The sequence below is a fragment of the Canis lupus genome, chromosome 1 (genome assembly GCF_003254725.2).
Source record: "Canis lupus dingo isolate Sandy chromosome 1, ASM325472v2, whole genome shotgun sequence".
NCBI classification, from domain to species: domain Eukaryota; kingdom Metazoa; phylum Chordata; class Mammalia; order Carnivora; family Canidae; genus Canis; species Canis lupus.
Window position 1 is genome coordinate 80,737,504 of NC_064243.1, and position 13,429 is coordinate 80,750,932.

General features: G+C 47.0%; 1 protein-coding gene across 2 annotated transcripts in view; it reads left to right on the top strand.

The window, feature by feature from the left end:
* Positions 1–1,714: 1,714 nt before the first annotated feature.
* LOC112644686 (guanine nucleotide-binding protein G(q) subunit alpha) overlaps positions 1,715–13,429 on the top strand; it is a 306,975-nt gene continuing 295,260 nt past the window's right edge. The window contains exon 1 of one of the 2 annotated variants that reach the window (XM_025423273.3): positions 1,715–1,984. In XM_025423273.3, the coding sequence (XP_025279058.1) occupies positions 1,849–1,984 (136 nt within the window). In that variant the 5' untranslated portion in view covers positions 1,715–1,848. Of the gene's footprint in view, positions 1,985–2,208; positions 2,378–13,429 lie in introns of those variants that run through there. The other variant, XM_035699957.2, reaches the window with a different exon arrangement.

Sequence of the window (13,429 nt, forward strand, 5' to 3'; positions counted from 1 at the left end):
ATCTTAGAATACATAAAACGTGAAAAAGGGATTCCTTTCACAAAATACAATTTACTCTTGAGACCACAGTTTCCATTAAAGCAGGAAGCAATCTGAGTTTCACCTTTTGTAGCTATTAGGCCAACTAAAACCTGAATGAGCAGAGATTTTTTTTTTTTTTTTCATTTTTGGCCATTTATTCATTTTTCACAAGCACACATTTCAACGTAAAACGCCTCCATCGAATGTGGAAAAAGAAAACACTAGGATGGGATTTCGCTGGGGCAATCTTGTTTTCCCCCTTTCCCCCCTATTTTATTCTTTCCTTGCCTTCCCCATTATTTTGCATTTCCCCGTGAGTGGACCGTAATTCAATCTCGGGGCCAGCAGGGTAAATTTGATCCCTTGGCTGTTAAACGCCGGGCGCCTTTTCAGAGGCAAGAGAGGAGCTTGTAAGCAACCCAGAGACAACCTCGACGGCATGAAAAATCGGAGGCTCTTGGAAAGTTGGGCAGCTTCATTTTGCAGCTCAGGATTCAGATTTCTATCTCGGGTGTAACTTTGTGGGCAGTGTGGCCTACGCCCCCGCCGCCCCCAGTCTCCCTCCGCGACCCAGTACCTTCTGTTCCAAGCCTGAAGTGGGGTCAGAGGTGAGCGAGACGCTTCTCTCACCGAATGGCGTTTTAGAAATAGGGACGGGGAGAAGGCAGGAGGGCCGGCCGGCGGCCCCGGGGCGCCGACCCGACCAGGACCCGGGGCGGGGGCGGGGGCGGGGGCGGGGGCCGGGAGTGCAGGGGGGCCCGGGGCGGCTGCATCCCGCGACCCCGCCGAGGCCCGAGGCCGCCATATTCCCGCTGCACCACGCCCGGGCGGCCGGCGGGCAGCGGCAGGTTGGGGCGGCCCGGGTCGGCCCTGGCGGGGGGCGGCCGCGACCGCCGCGCCCGCTGCCGCCTCCAGAGCCCGAGGGGCCGCCCCGCCGGGGAGCGGCAGGCGAGGCGAGAGCCGCCCGGGAGGCGCGCCGCGGCGGCTGGAGCCCAGGAAAGCCGCGCAGGAGGGGCCGGGCGGCCCCGCCTCCCCTCCCCCTCCCCCCTCCCCCTCCCGCCTCCCCCTCCCCCCCGCCGCCGCCGCCGCCGCCGCCGCCTCCCTCCCGGATCTGTGCTCCAGTTCAGAGAAAGAAGAAAATGTGTGTGTGTGGCGAGGGGGAGGGCGAGCGCTGAGCAGCCGGGCCGGGGGTGGGCGTCCGGCGGAGGCGGGGCGGAGCGGAGCGGGGGCGGGGGCGGGGGCGGCGGCGGCGGAGCGCGGCGGGCGGTGGGCGCGGGCAGGGCCCAGGGCGCCCGGGAGCCGTGTCAGGCGGCGGCGGCGGCGGCGGCGGCGGGGAGCCGGGAGCCGGGAGCCGGGAGCGGGCGCGCCGGGCGCGGGGAGCCGTCGGCGGCCGCTCGCTGCGGGGACGCCCGGTGGATGTGCTCTCGCCGCCGGGCGCAGGGCTTCGGGGAGCCTCGGCGGCGGCGGCGGCGCGGGGGGCGAGGCGGGCCGCCCGTTCCCGGGGAAGGAGGCGCGGGCGTCTGAGCGAGGCCGGGCGCGGCGGCCTTCCCTCGCGCGCCCCCCGAGCCAGCGCCCGCGGCCGCCTCCCGCGCCCGCCTCGCTCCTCGCGCGCCGGAGCCGCCCGCTCCCGCCGCACCCCCGGCCCACCTGGTGCCCCGGCCCTGGCCTCGGCCCCCGCGGCGCTCCCCGAGCTCGTCCCGGACGCGCGCCCGGGCGGCGGGGGCTCGGCGGCCACCGCTGCCTCGGGGGAGCGAGGGCGGGAGGGCGTGTGTGCGCGCGTGTGAGCAGGGGGTGCCGGCGGGGCTGCAGCGGAGGCACTTCGGAAGAATGACTCTGGAGTCCATCATGGCGTGCTGCCTGAGCGAGGAGGCCAAGGAAGCCCGGCGGATCAACGACGAGATCGAGCGGCAGCTCCGCAGGGACAAGCGGGACGCCCGCCGGGAGCTCAAGCTGCTGCTGCTCGGTGAGTACGGCCCGCGGCCCGCCGCCCTGGGCCCTCCCGCCGGGCTGCGCGCGCCCCCCGCCCCCGGCCGCCGCCCCCCGCGGCCCCCGCGGCCCCCGCTCGCCCCTCGCCCCAGCTCGCCCCTCGCCCCGACCCTCGGCGGGCGCGCCCCCAGCCGCTAACCTGCGCGGGCGCGGGCGCGGGCGCGGGCGCGGGCGCGCGCACCACCCCCCTCCGCGCGCGCCTACATGCGCGCAGACACCGCGCGGAGGGCTCGGGTCGGGGCTGCCCTGCCCCGGGCCTCGGCCTGTGCCTTTTGGTGTCCCCGAGGGCTGCGCCTTCGGGCCGGGCGTTTATCTGCCGAGCCTCGGCTACGCCGCAGAGCACTTCGGGGGAGAGGCGCGGGGGTGGAAGGTGGGCAGCGGGGTTGAACTTCCAGCGTCTTGGCCGCGGCGCCCCGTGCTGGAGAGGGGAGGGGGGTGTGTGGCCCGAGGGCGACGAGCCGTGCTGGGGCGCGTTGGGCGACAGCGTGCGGTGGGGTGGCCCGTGTGCATCCATTGTCAGTGCCTTCTGGGGTCAGCAGAGGCAGGTATGGTGGGCAGACTCGCGACCGGATTCCCGGAGAAGCGATGATGAGGGAGCCCAGCGGTCGGCGCTCCGAAGAAAGGGGGCTACGTCTTGGGGGGGGGGGGCGGGCAGGCAAGCTCAGGTGTGTCACGCAAGTGCCGTGCTCTGGCCACCAGACCACCGAAAGCAGGGACCCTGGAGTTTCTTGACCAGTGGATGGTGACAGGCTGGCTTCTCGTCTGCACCATTCCTTCCAGATAAAGAGGACGGATACGCGAGGGTTGCGCTGTGTGGTTGTTGACAGCGACGGGTTTCTTTTGTTTAATGAGGCAACCCAGATGTAGGCCTGAATTCACAATAGTTACTACTGAAAACCAGCGCAGCCTCTCAGTTACTCTCACGGAAACAAATAGAAACCTTTTGTTTAAAACGGACAGCAATTTTTAATATCTTTGGGATCTGGGCTGGAAGGAAAACGGGAAGTGTATAGCGAAAATTTCCCTTTGATCTCCAAAAAAGCCCCAGCACTAAGTTATCAAGAAAAGGCTGTTTCTCAAATAGGAATTCTATTGATGATTATCTTTGAGAGAATGTTCACAATCAAGGATCAGGGTACACATAGGAGCCAGCGTGACATAACTCTGAGCTATGGTGGTAGGAAGAGCAAATAGCTTTGCAGTAACAGGCCTGAAAAATGTCTGCACTTGTGTTCAAGATACTTGCGTGTATAATAAATATGTTCCTCAGACGTGGCTGGAAGAAAGAAATATTGTATTGTCACTTCAGATCCGGGAAGCATGCGGCTTCTTTCTTGAGCATTCCATCTCCTGGTTCAAGGAACCAGCTGCCTTTGGGACTCAAGTGCTTATCTACTGGATCATTTACAAGGGGGAACAAAATATAATGATCACAAATAATTACAAATGGTTAACTCATATGCCATGCTTTATGTCTTCATCTTGAAACCAGATTAGATAAATGTGCACATGTTTATAAAGAACAGAAGGCAGAGCGCTGGATAAAAGAGGTGGGCTTTAGGGAATGAAGCCAGGGAAGGGGAAAACTGCAGTTGGAAAAATGAAAATTAAAAAGTGTTTTATTCTCATTTTGGGCTACTTCTAACGGCTGAATAATGTGTAATTGAATATGTTGCGGATTCTCGAGATTGAGAAAAATAGAGAGGGGAAGAGAAATAGGCATAGAGTGTGTAAGTGCATGATAAAGGGGGAAAGCATGTGTTTTACAGATACTTAAGAAAGGGTTTTCTTTTTCCCTGTTTACAGTCTTTGTTCATGGTTAGCTGTGAATACAGCATTTGAGATCTCCCAAGCCATCCCTGTTGTCTGAAATGTGACAGCTTGAGGTTCCTAGCCGCTGAGTGAGAACCCAGGGGGTTTGTCTGTTTGAAGGCCTCAGTTTGAATGTCTTGGAAGAAGACTTTTAGGCAAATGCACATATATGGACACTTAATTACATACTGTGTATTTAAATAACATGAGGTGCTTTAAAAATGGCTTGAGGAGATAATTTTATGAGCAAAAAATGAAACAGTGTTTCTGCTAGAGTGATAGAACTTTTTCCCTTACTAGATTATTTGAGTAGGGTTTAGTACAGCCTCTCCCCAGCCCCCAAATATGGCCTATTAGAAGTGGTGGAAAAATATGACAGTAATTTAGCACCTACATTCATCAATAACATTTAAAAATTATGCAACTTTTTGTTAGAAATACGAGCCCTAGGCATCATCTAAGATTTGTTAGTTTCATGTTCTGGGTATGTGTTGCACTTGTAGCTTAAAGAGTTTGATACCTATACTACTTCTACAGTAAGTGTTTTTTACGAAATGTAGGTGGGGAGGCGAGCTTGTGATTTCATGATTTTTTTGAATCCAGGAGAAAGATGATGGTTGATATGAACCAGGCAAGGTATTGGGGAAGTTTTTTTTTGAAGAACTGCTCTTCTATCAAGCTGCTTGAATGAGTTCACTGAAACTTCCTGTTCCTACCTGTCCAAAGGAGATTATAGGATTTATCCTTTCACAGTTTAAAGCTTTATCAATATTTTCAACTACCTTATTTAAATGGAGGGTTCCTCTTATGTTTAAATGACATTCAGCATAAAATTATTTTCAAAGTAAATTTTAGTTAAAGGCATGACTCCATTTTAGTGGAAATGGATTTATCTGGCAGGGGACCTTTGCATTCACATACTTATTTTATTTTATATATTAATAATATGAAAACATGAGAAAGAGAAAGTAGTGGTTTCCTGCCTACATGAAAGAATAGCTGTGTAATTTGGGCTGTTTTGATACATACACAGCAATTTTCCCAGTGTATTCTAAATTCTATAGTATTAATATATTTTGATTTTTATTCTTTTTTTTTAAATGAACCCAGAAACTTACCATTGTAAAATACCATGTTTAATAATGAGTTCTTGTTTTCTTGACCACATCCATTTTCTGAATTTATTTACATCAGTGTTTTTCTTGGACACCTCAAAGAAAACTTTATATTCTACATACATGTTGCAAGAGAATACCTTATTTTAACTTGGTTTAAGTTTTTATGTGCCTTGTGAGTGTATAATATGTTACATTTACTTTAACTGATCAATATTTATGAATACTAAATATTTCTATCTGTAGTACATAGGTCACAGTATTTTATACTAATGTGTCTTTAAGTCTGTATATAAGTGGCTTTGAATCCCTGCTTTTAGTCACAGATACTCATGCTGAAATTTTTTTCAGTTCTTTGAAGATATATATATTTTTCCTGTTAACCTGTTCTTATTTTATATGTTTTTAAAATCTTTACCCTTGGGATCCCTGGGTGGCGCAGCGGTTTAGCGCCTGCCTTTGGCCCAGGGCGCGATCCTAGAGACCTGGGATCGAATCCCACGTCGGGCTCCCGGTGCATGGAGCCTGCTTCTCCCTCTGCCTATGTCTCTGCCTGCCTCTCTCTCTCTCTCTCTGTGTGACTATCATAAATAAATAAAAATTAAAAAAATATAAAAAAAAATAAAAAAATATGTTTAAAAAAAAATAAAATCTTTACCCTTTAGATCTTAATCATCAAACAGGAACATTTGGCAAATGTTTATAATTGATTGGATTCCACCTATTGACAACAGGCAGTTTAGGCCAGTCTTAGATGGAAGAATGTAAGTTCTTGATCTTCTAACTGAATTGCATACGTGATTGTGGATTTTCTTCCTGTTCTACCCTTAGGAGGGTAGGGATTGTGTCTATATTGCTCACTATTAAACCCCAACTTCTAGCACAATATCTTGAGTCATAGCATGCTCTCAATATGTACTTGTTGAATGAGTAGATTTATTTATGACCCTCTTGATAGAAACTGGGACCATGAAATAATGAATAAATTATGGAGACACAGGAGTATGTAATGTTTTTAATGGGTGGCAGATAAAATCATGATCGTCACAAAATTGTATGCGACTCTTTGAGCCAATGGAATATACGTGCATTCCAGGATAGGAAGTGTTAATGTAAGATGTTACATCATATACTGAACCAGTGTATTACAGTTCTGTGCTGGGTGTATTTGGGAATGGTAACAGTCATGCTTAAAGTATGAAAGTTTAAAAAGAAAAAAAAAAAAGAAACCATTCCATATCTTGATTACTTTTTATTGTATAGAAGCTATTTTAACCCTGTCATCTTTTGGCCATACACTTTCTCCATGATACACTCAACAGAATGAGTTTTACATTCTCCAGAGTGTGGTGGCAGCTGCACAGATTTTTATGATTTATCTATACAGCTAGATGAGTACCACAGTGATTAAATAACAGAGTTTTAAGAATTGCAGATGGACTATTTTTAATGGAGGGGTATACACATGTACTAAAAACTGTACGGTTTTACAGAGCAGGAGAGGACTTGGAAGGCTGGGCATTCTCTGGCAAATTTAGACTGTATGGAGAGTTCATTCACGTGGATCTGGATGAAAGCGCCCGCCCCACGACCCCTCTACAGAGTTCACTGGAGAAGAATGGGGTTGTCGATGGTTTGAATTAACCTAGAAGTTAGTGGCCATCCTAGATGGCCACACAATGCAAGGGTCCCTCTGTAAGGAACCCCTAATAACAGCATCTCCTTGGAAATACCAAAATAAGAGTGTTTATGAGACTGCTTTAAAACCAACTAGCTTTATTTTTGCTATGCTTTTCGTTTCCAAGTGTTAAATATGTTTCTAAATGTCAGGAATTATTTTGATGCATTTCCTCTTTTTCTTTCTGCTTTTCTTGTTTCTTTAAAACAAAGTACTTACAGTTTATATCTGAAGGGTGAAATGAGAGCATCTCTCATAAAAATCAGAGTTGTAGCTCTGACTGTATAGCAAAGGCTTCAGAGTAAGATTTTTGCCTTGAGCCACATAGATTCGTTGTCTAGATCTGCCATGTAACTCATTCTTCTATTTACATGTTATTTCTTCATATGGGAACTTTGGCATACATTAAAACCATACTCTACAGTGAAGTTGTCCCCTGTATATCGATTCAGATATTTTGGGGGTAAATTTAGAAAGGAGAACCAGGAGAGTAATTTAGTGGCCATTTTGTTTATTACAAATAAATTCGATAGCCTCCTTTTCATTAAAAACAACAACAAAACAACAGCCCCTCTCCACTTTATAAGAGATGGCTTAGGTTCAATTTTCAGAGGTGCCTATTGAACGTAGTTATGATTTTTATTACAGATGAATTTTTAAGGACCCGAAACAGCTTTCACAGTTGTGAGGCTGTGTGCTATGCTAAACTTAGCAGAAAAAAAAGGAACAGATTTTTCTTCATGATCCAGGCAAACTTACACTTGAGAAGAAATGAACTAGATTTTCCAAGGATGGTTTTGATTCCGGCATTCATATTAATTTTTCTTTAAAGGGGAGGTTATTAAATCTGTTGATATTAATGGAACTGTTGATTGGGTGATGTAGAGGAAAAATAGGTAGCTCAAATGGTTCTTCTTGGCAAGGAGAAGCCATTTTAAGAAGGTTAGGATTGCTTTCTTCTTAAGGTGGAGGGAGGCAGTCTGTTTCCTCTAGACTCTTATGTTTTGGGTTGAGGGAAATACAAGTATTTGTAGCAACAAATTTAAAGTCTGGTTTCAGAAGGAAACTTTTATAATGGCTTTTCAGCAATGTTAAGATCTTTGCAGAAATAGTCCAAGGCAAGTGTGAAGTAGCAATGGAAGGTAAAATGTGTGATTGTTGGTAATTAAATCTGTAGCAATAACTGACTACAGTAAACCGTGAATGTTTTCTCTTGTTCTGCCGAATGGAGTAACATTAAAGACAGAGCTATTCTCAGACCCAAACAGGATTTTTGTGTGAACAGCTGTTACTAATAAAATTATAGGAAGTTGTTCGACAATCACCTTTGATTTGTTATGTTACCGATATGTAAAAATCTGTCTGATTTCTCATCTAACGTGTAGTAAGAGGAAGAAAAGGACCTAACCATGCTGTCGGAAATGAGTTCACAAATCCTAGGTGGTTGTGGGTCTGGACTTTATAAACAAAAATAAATATCCATATTTTGATGCTGAGATCTGAAATCTGAATTCGCTTAATGGCTCTGGGGTTGACGTTTATACCTGGCCATCATTTCTGAGATCAGTGCAGAGTATTTTGTTAAAAGCCTTCACTGTTGAATTTTAAGAACAAAACGAGTATTATTACAAATTCACTTATTCCACAAACGTTTGCCAGTTATTGGAAAATAAACATTTCCTCCATTTCTTTTTTTAAGTTTTTAAACAGGCATATCTTCTGAAAGAACAGTTGCATACAAAATACTGGTCAAATGAACAAGCATTAAACACCTAATATATGCAAATAACATGCTGTGTGAGACGCTCCTATTTCTTATTTGTCAACAGGAAAGACGACAAGCACTTTTCACAGCTTTTGTTGTTTCTCAGTTGACGCCCTCGGACGGACATGTCCTTCTGAGTTTTATCCTTCCTGGCATTGGCTTTTTTATTGGCTCTTAATACAAAGAAAAAAACAAAATAATCTGAAGGCCATTGTAGAAGCTTTTCCGGGGATTACACAACTGGGGAAAGCAGATGATCTTGAGAATTATTTCCTTGGCGCATATTGTCTTTTTTGCCTTTCGCCGTGAGAAACGATTACTGACCACTTGGCCGGAGCTCTAACTCGATTGGGAGCACCATGAAGGCAAAGATAGTGGCTCTTGTTATTTTGTGTCTCGACGCAGCGCACAGCCTGGCTCCATGTGCCCTGATCCTGTTGTCAGGATCCCAGGCCTGTGGCATAGGAGGGTGTGGGCGGGGTGGGCAGCCAGGTTCCCCCAAAGAAAGAGCAGTTGGAGGCCTCGAAGGTAAACTTTTTGCTCTAACAGGTACCATCCATAGGGTCTCCTCTTAGCCGTTTTGGGGGGCCACCTAGGCCACAACGAAAGAAATTCTGTTTTTTTTTTTTTTTTTAAGATTTTTAAATTTATTTATGCATGAGAGACACACACACAGAGAGAGAGAGAGAGAGAGAGAGGCAGAGACACAGGCAGAGGGGGAAGCAGGCTCCATGCAGGAGCCCGATATGGGACCTGATCCCAGGACTCCAGGATCATGCCCAGTGCCGAAGGCAGGCGCTAAAACGGCTGAGCCACCCCGGGATTCCCAGGAATTCTGTTTTAACACTGGAATAGTCTGGAGTAGTCTTCATCCCCATGCCTGCTTCTCATTCCTTGTCTAGCGAGAGAATGATTCAGTTGAACATTCACATATTGTTTCAGGTTGAAAAGCCAATGGCAGTTTGTGCAGCAGTTTGAAGAGAAAACTGTTACACACACAAGTCCTTTGAAATGTAAAAATCCCATGCACCTTTATCACAGGATTAATTTTGGATGGCGAGCGGTTTGACTGCTTTAGAAACAAAAGTAGTTGTTTCAAGGAAGTGTGTAATGGATTGTGGGGCAGTTGGGAACTAGGATGTTATTAATGCCTTTATATTCCTGAAACCTCACAGAAGGGGAACGATAATTGATCCACAAATTAAAAAGAGCAAGAGCGAGTCTTTTTGGCTTTGTTGCAGGAAGTGAATAGTGATGTTTAGAAACCTATTCCTGCGTATTCCTAAGAGATAGCCTTGAGTTTTTTCCCTTTAGAGAACTGAACCGAAATGATGAATTCATTACCTCTTCTCGGAATCCCGACTTCTTTGTTGCTGTTGTTCCTTTGTTCGCCATCACTTGTTAAAAAGTCAGAAGGTGTTTTTCTTTTTTTGTTTTTTTGGATTTTTAAAACTTAAAAAAAAAAAAATCTTAATTTTTTTTTTTAATTGTTCCTTTCCTACATTTCCTTTTGCTGTAGGAGCTAGCAGAGTAATGGGTGGCACCCTCGATACATTTCCTGGTGGCTGCAACTGACGAGTTGTTTCTAGAGACAGGTGCTCCCATGTCTTAGCCCCCCCTCTACTATTCCAGCTGTGGGCTGCAGGCCTCCCAGATAACCCTTCTATGCAGATACCACCCACCCCCATTTACTCTAATTGCAGGGCTTCCAGTGCGAGGAGGGGTTCCTTAGCCTGCCTGGCATCCTCATTTCCTTACGATTTAGGGAACTTCCAAGTTGGGGCTTCCTTCAAACATGTGGCTCTGAGCTGGTGAGGGGAAGTTGGGTGTTTTAATATATTAAAAAGACACTCGTGAGTGTGCTTTTGGGAGATGATTAACTTTCTTTAGCAACAGTTTAATCGGCAAAACAAAAATACGTTGTTAACTGAATAAAATGCACACAATTCTCCTTCCTTTTCCAGAGAGCATAGACTAGAGATTGGTTCATGGTTACCAGCAGAGAGTGAGCGAGCCAGTGAGTGTTGAGCTATCATGTGCCACGGGGTTTCAAAATAGAGTGCAGTGCATTTGCTAGAAAGGAGGAAGATGCTGTAGGCTTGTGTTGAGTAATAGCAAAATCTTTCTCATTTCATGACTTGAGCATTCTCATCCCAGTCACTTGAGAGCCTTAAAACCTCTCTCTCTGCTTGTATTTCTGTACAGAGAGTTAGGATAGCATTAGCATAGGCCTTTGCTTTTGTTATACCTAGGCAGCCTGAGTAGATTTTAGGGGTTGTTGTTGTTGTTTAAGGCAACGATGCAATGTTAATTTCTAACCGTGTAAATTGATATTTTAGGACCTACACTTTTCAGAGCTGCTTCATTATACTATATGTTCTTTCTGCAGATGGCAAATGCAGTCTTCCTTCTGTCCTAAAGAGCTGACCCATTTCCTGTAACTTGTTCTAATAATACAGGATGACTTGAATTCTTGTTTCTAGTTTGCCCTTAAAAGAATGCCAGGGTACTTGTTAGGTGTTTTAACTCTTGTTTTTCTAACGCTTGCGATGTATTTTTGAAAATTGGTAAGTCATGCAAAAGCAATAGCCCACTGGCATGGTGAAAGTTTATTCGGCTAAACACATAACCCCCACAGCTCTGCATATTGGTTTAGTTATGTGGATTTTTAAAGATCTAAAACCTGTAACTGAAGGGAAGTCAAGTACTCCTGCTTATCTCTTTGAACTCACCTGAAGGTGTTTTCTTTCATTTGTGCCTTTACTGTTTTTATAGAAACCTGTCAAATGATGAGATGGGACCAAATCGAAGGGCTGTTTGAATCTTGAAACTTTCTGTGCCTTCCCTCTGCAGCTCTGGCATCTTGGCCCATGTCGGCCCAAATTCCTTTGTGGACAGGGAGCCTGAGCCCCAGTCCTCTCCAGTAGTGACAGGCAGTCCGGGAGGCACTGGCAGGTCTGGTGGAGTCCTGGCCGCCCTCCCTGTCCTCTCTGTCCCCTCTGAAAAAACCCTGAGCTCCCTGCAGGCTGCTCCCACAGCTCTGGGGAAGAGTGTGGATGCATTAGTGAGTCTGTCCAGAGCTGCCCCTCATGCTGCCTGGCCTGCTGCTGATAGTTTGACTGCCTTCACAGGGAATGGTATCAAAAGCCGCCTGTCACATCAGCATGGGTCTCCGGCTTCCTGCAGGAAGGGCGATATCCTGGCAGGCACGGGCTGGAGGCTGAGGGCCGGGCACAGTGTTCAAGCGCTGCCTGGCTTAGGCCAGGGTGCTTTCTTAGGTACTGTGAGGCCACCACCTTCGACTCACTACTACTATTTTTTTTTTTTTTTTTTTATCCTTCATTGGCCTTTAAGCAATGCTTTTCATTTACTTACAGAGAATCTCTGCTGCCCAAGCCCATTGCTGCACTTCTCAGTGAGAGCAGGTGGGTCATTGGCGCCTGGGCACAGGGAGTCCTCATACACCTCGGAGGAGCACCTTTGAGGGACTGCTTTGTATTTGGAGCCTGTGGGTCCCTTTTCTAGGGCCTTCCAGGGAAGATGTAGAATTAACCCAGGGATGGACTATTTCTATTTTTTCTAACATGAATTTGCCCATTCCCCCGACCCTCCTTGGGGCTTTCATCGAAACCAGAAAAACAGATAGGGGGCTGTTTTTCTGAACTGCCCTCAGTTGTCATACCATGTCAGAGAAACTTCAAGAAGGCGACTTCCTGTGTCCCGCAACTGCCTTCTGGAGAAATGGCTCCATGACCAAAGAAGGAACAGTTAGACTCTCAGCTTGGGTCTGCAGAAGAGCCTAATTCCCTTGGAGGTGCCAGGCAGGTGTTTGGCATTTACCGACCCCTGCTTTCGTCCCAGCCATGGCCTCTTCCTCACGATCTTTTCAGCTGAATTGCAGATTTGGAGTTGGGCAGGTGCCGAGGAAAAGAACAGTCACAGGCGAAGGAGAGTAGTGGGGGATCTAGTGGGACTTGGCTGGGCAGAGGGTGTCAGGGTGGAGCAGTCGTGTCTTTGCTAGACTCTGGAGAACAAAGGAGAGGTGCCCCTTTCCTTGGGTTGGTGTCTTTTTGCAGAAAGAGCCCGGACCAGTGCAGCTTGCCAGCTCCACTGCCTTGCTGCATTTCTTGATCACTGTCACATCTCATGAGCCTTCCTCTCCTGGATCCCGGGGTGGGAGATGAGCAAGTGTCGCAGGCTAGGTTGTACAGTAGCAGTTTTTGCTGCCTGCATTCCCTCCTGACCTTCCACTCCCAGAGGTGGTTACATAGACGAAGTGCAGAACGCCTGTGTCAAGCTGTGTCCCCAGAAAAACCGTTCACACGTTATAAAGGAAACTTACAATGTGGCTTCTCTCTCTCTCTTTTTGAATCTGGCAGCTATTTAAGGTGATGGAAATGCATCTGTGACTGTATTGAGAACTCTGCTAATCTGCTGGTGGGTTATTAGAATGTCTCTTGAGAGATCCTTGTCCAGGAAATCTGCTTTCACCTGGCTTGCTTCTCCTACAATAGAGCACCTGCCAGTTGCTCAGGGCAAAAAGTAGATAAGTAGTAGCCTGGGAGATTCTTGCCAAGTGGATTCACACTCAGGTGGAGGCACGTAATATAGAAGTCATCTTGTAATTTTAGCTGAGAAAGGCACCTTTCAATTGGTGTGTTCTCTTAGGAGTTGGTCACATTCTGGGCTGTCACATCCAAACCCCAGGAGTGTATAATTCCGTAAGCCCTAAAGCCTATCTCCATTTATAATCAACATTCAGAAGGGGCTTTGTCCATGATAGAAATTGACTTATGAGGATTTCTTTACTCAAAATGTAGGCGAATATATTTGGAATAATTTTGAATAATTTGAAAGCAGAGCTAGGGAGTGCTGAAACAAAAGATACTTGAAATCAACCTCTATTTTATTACCAATCAAGTCTTGATGGGTCAAGAACTAATAAACTACCATAATACTGGCTCCTCTTGGAGTCAAGTGTAGAGGGAACACGGAATCTAGAGATGGAAGTGCCTTGATGTATTCAAGGACTAATAAATAGGATGAGCATCC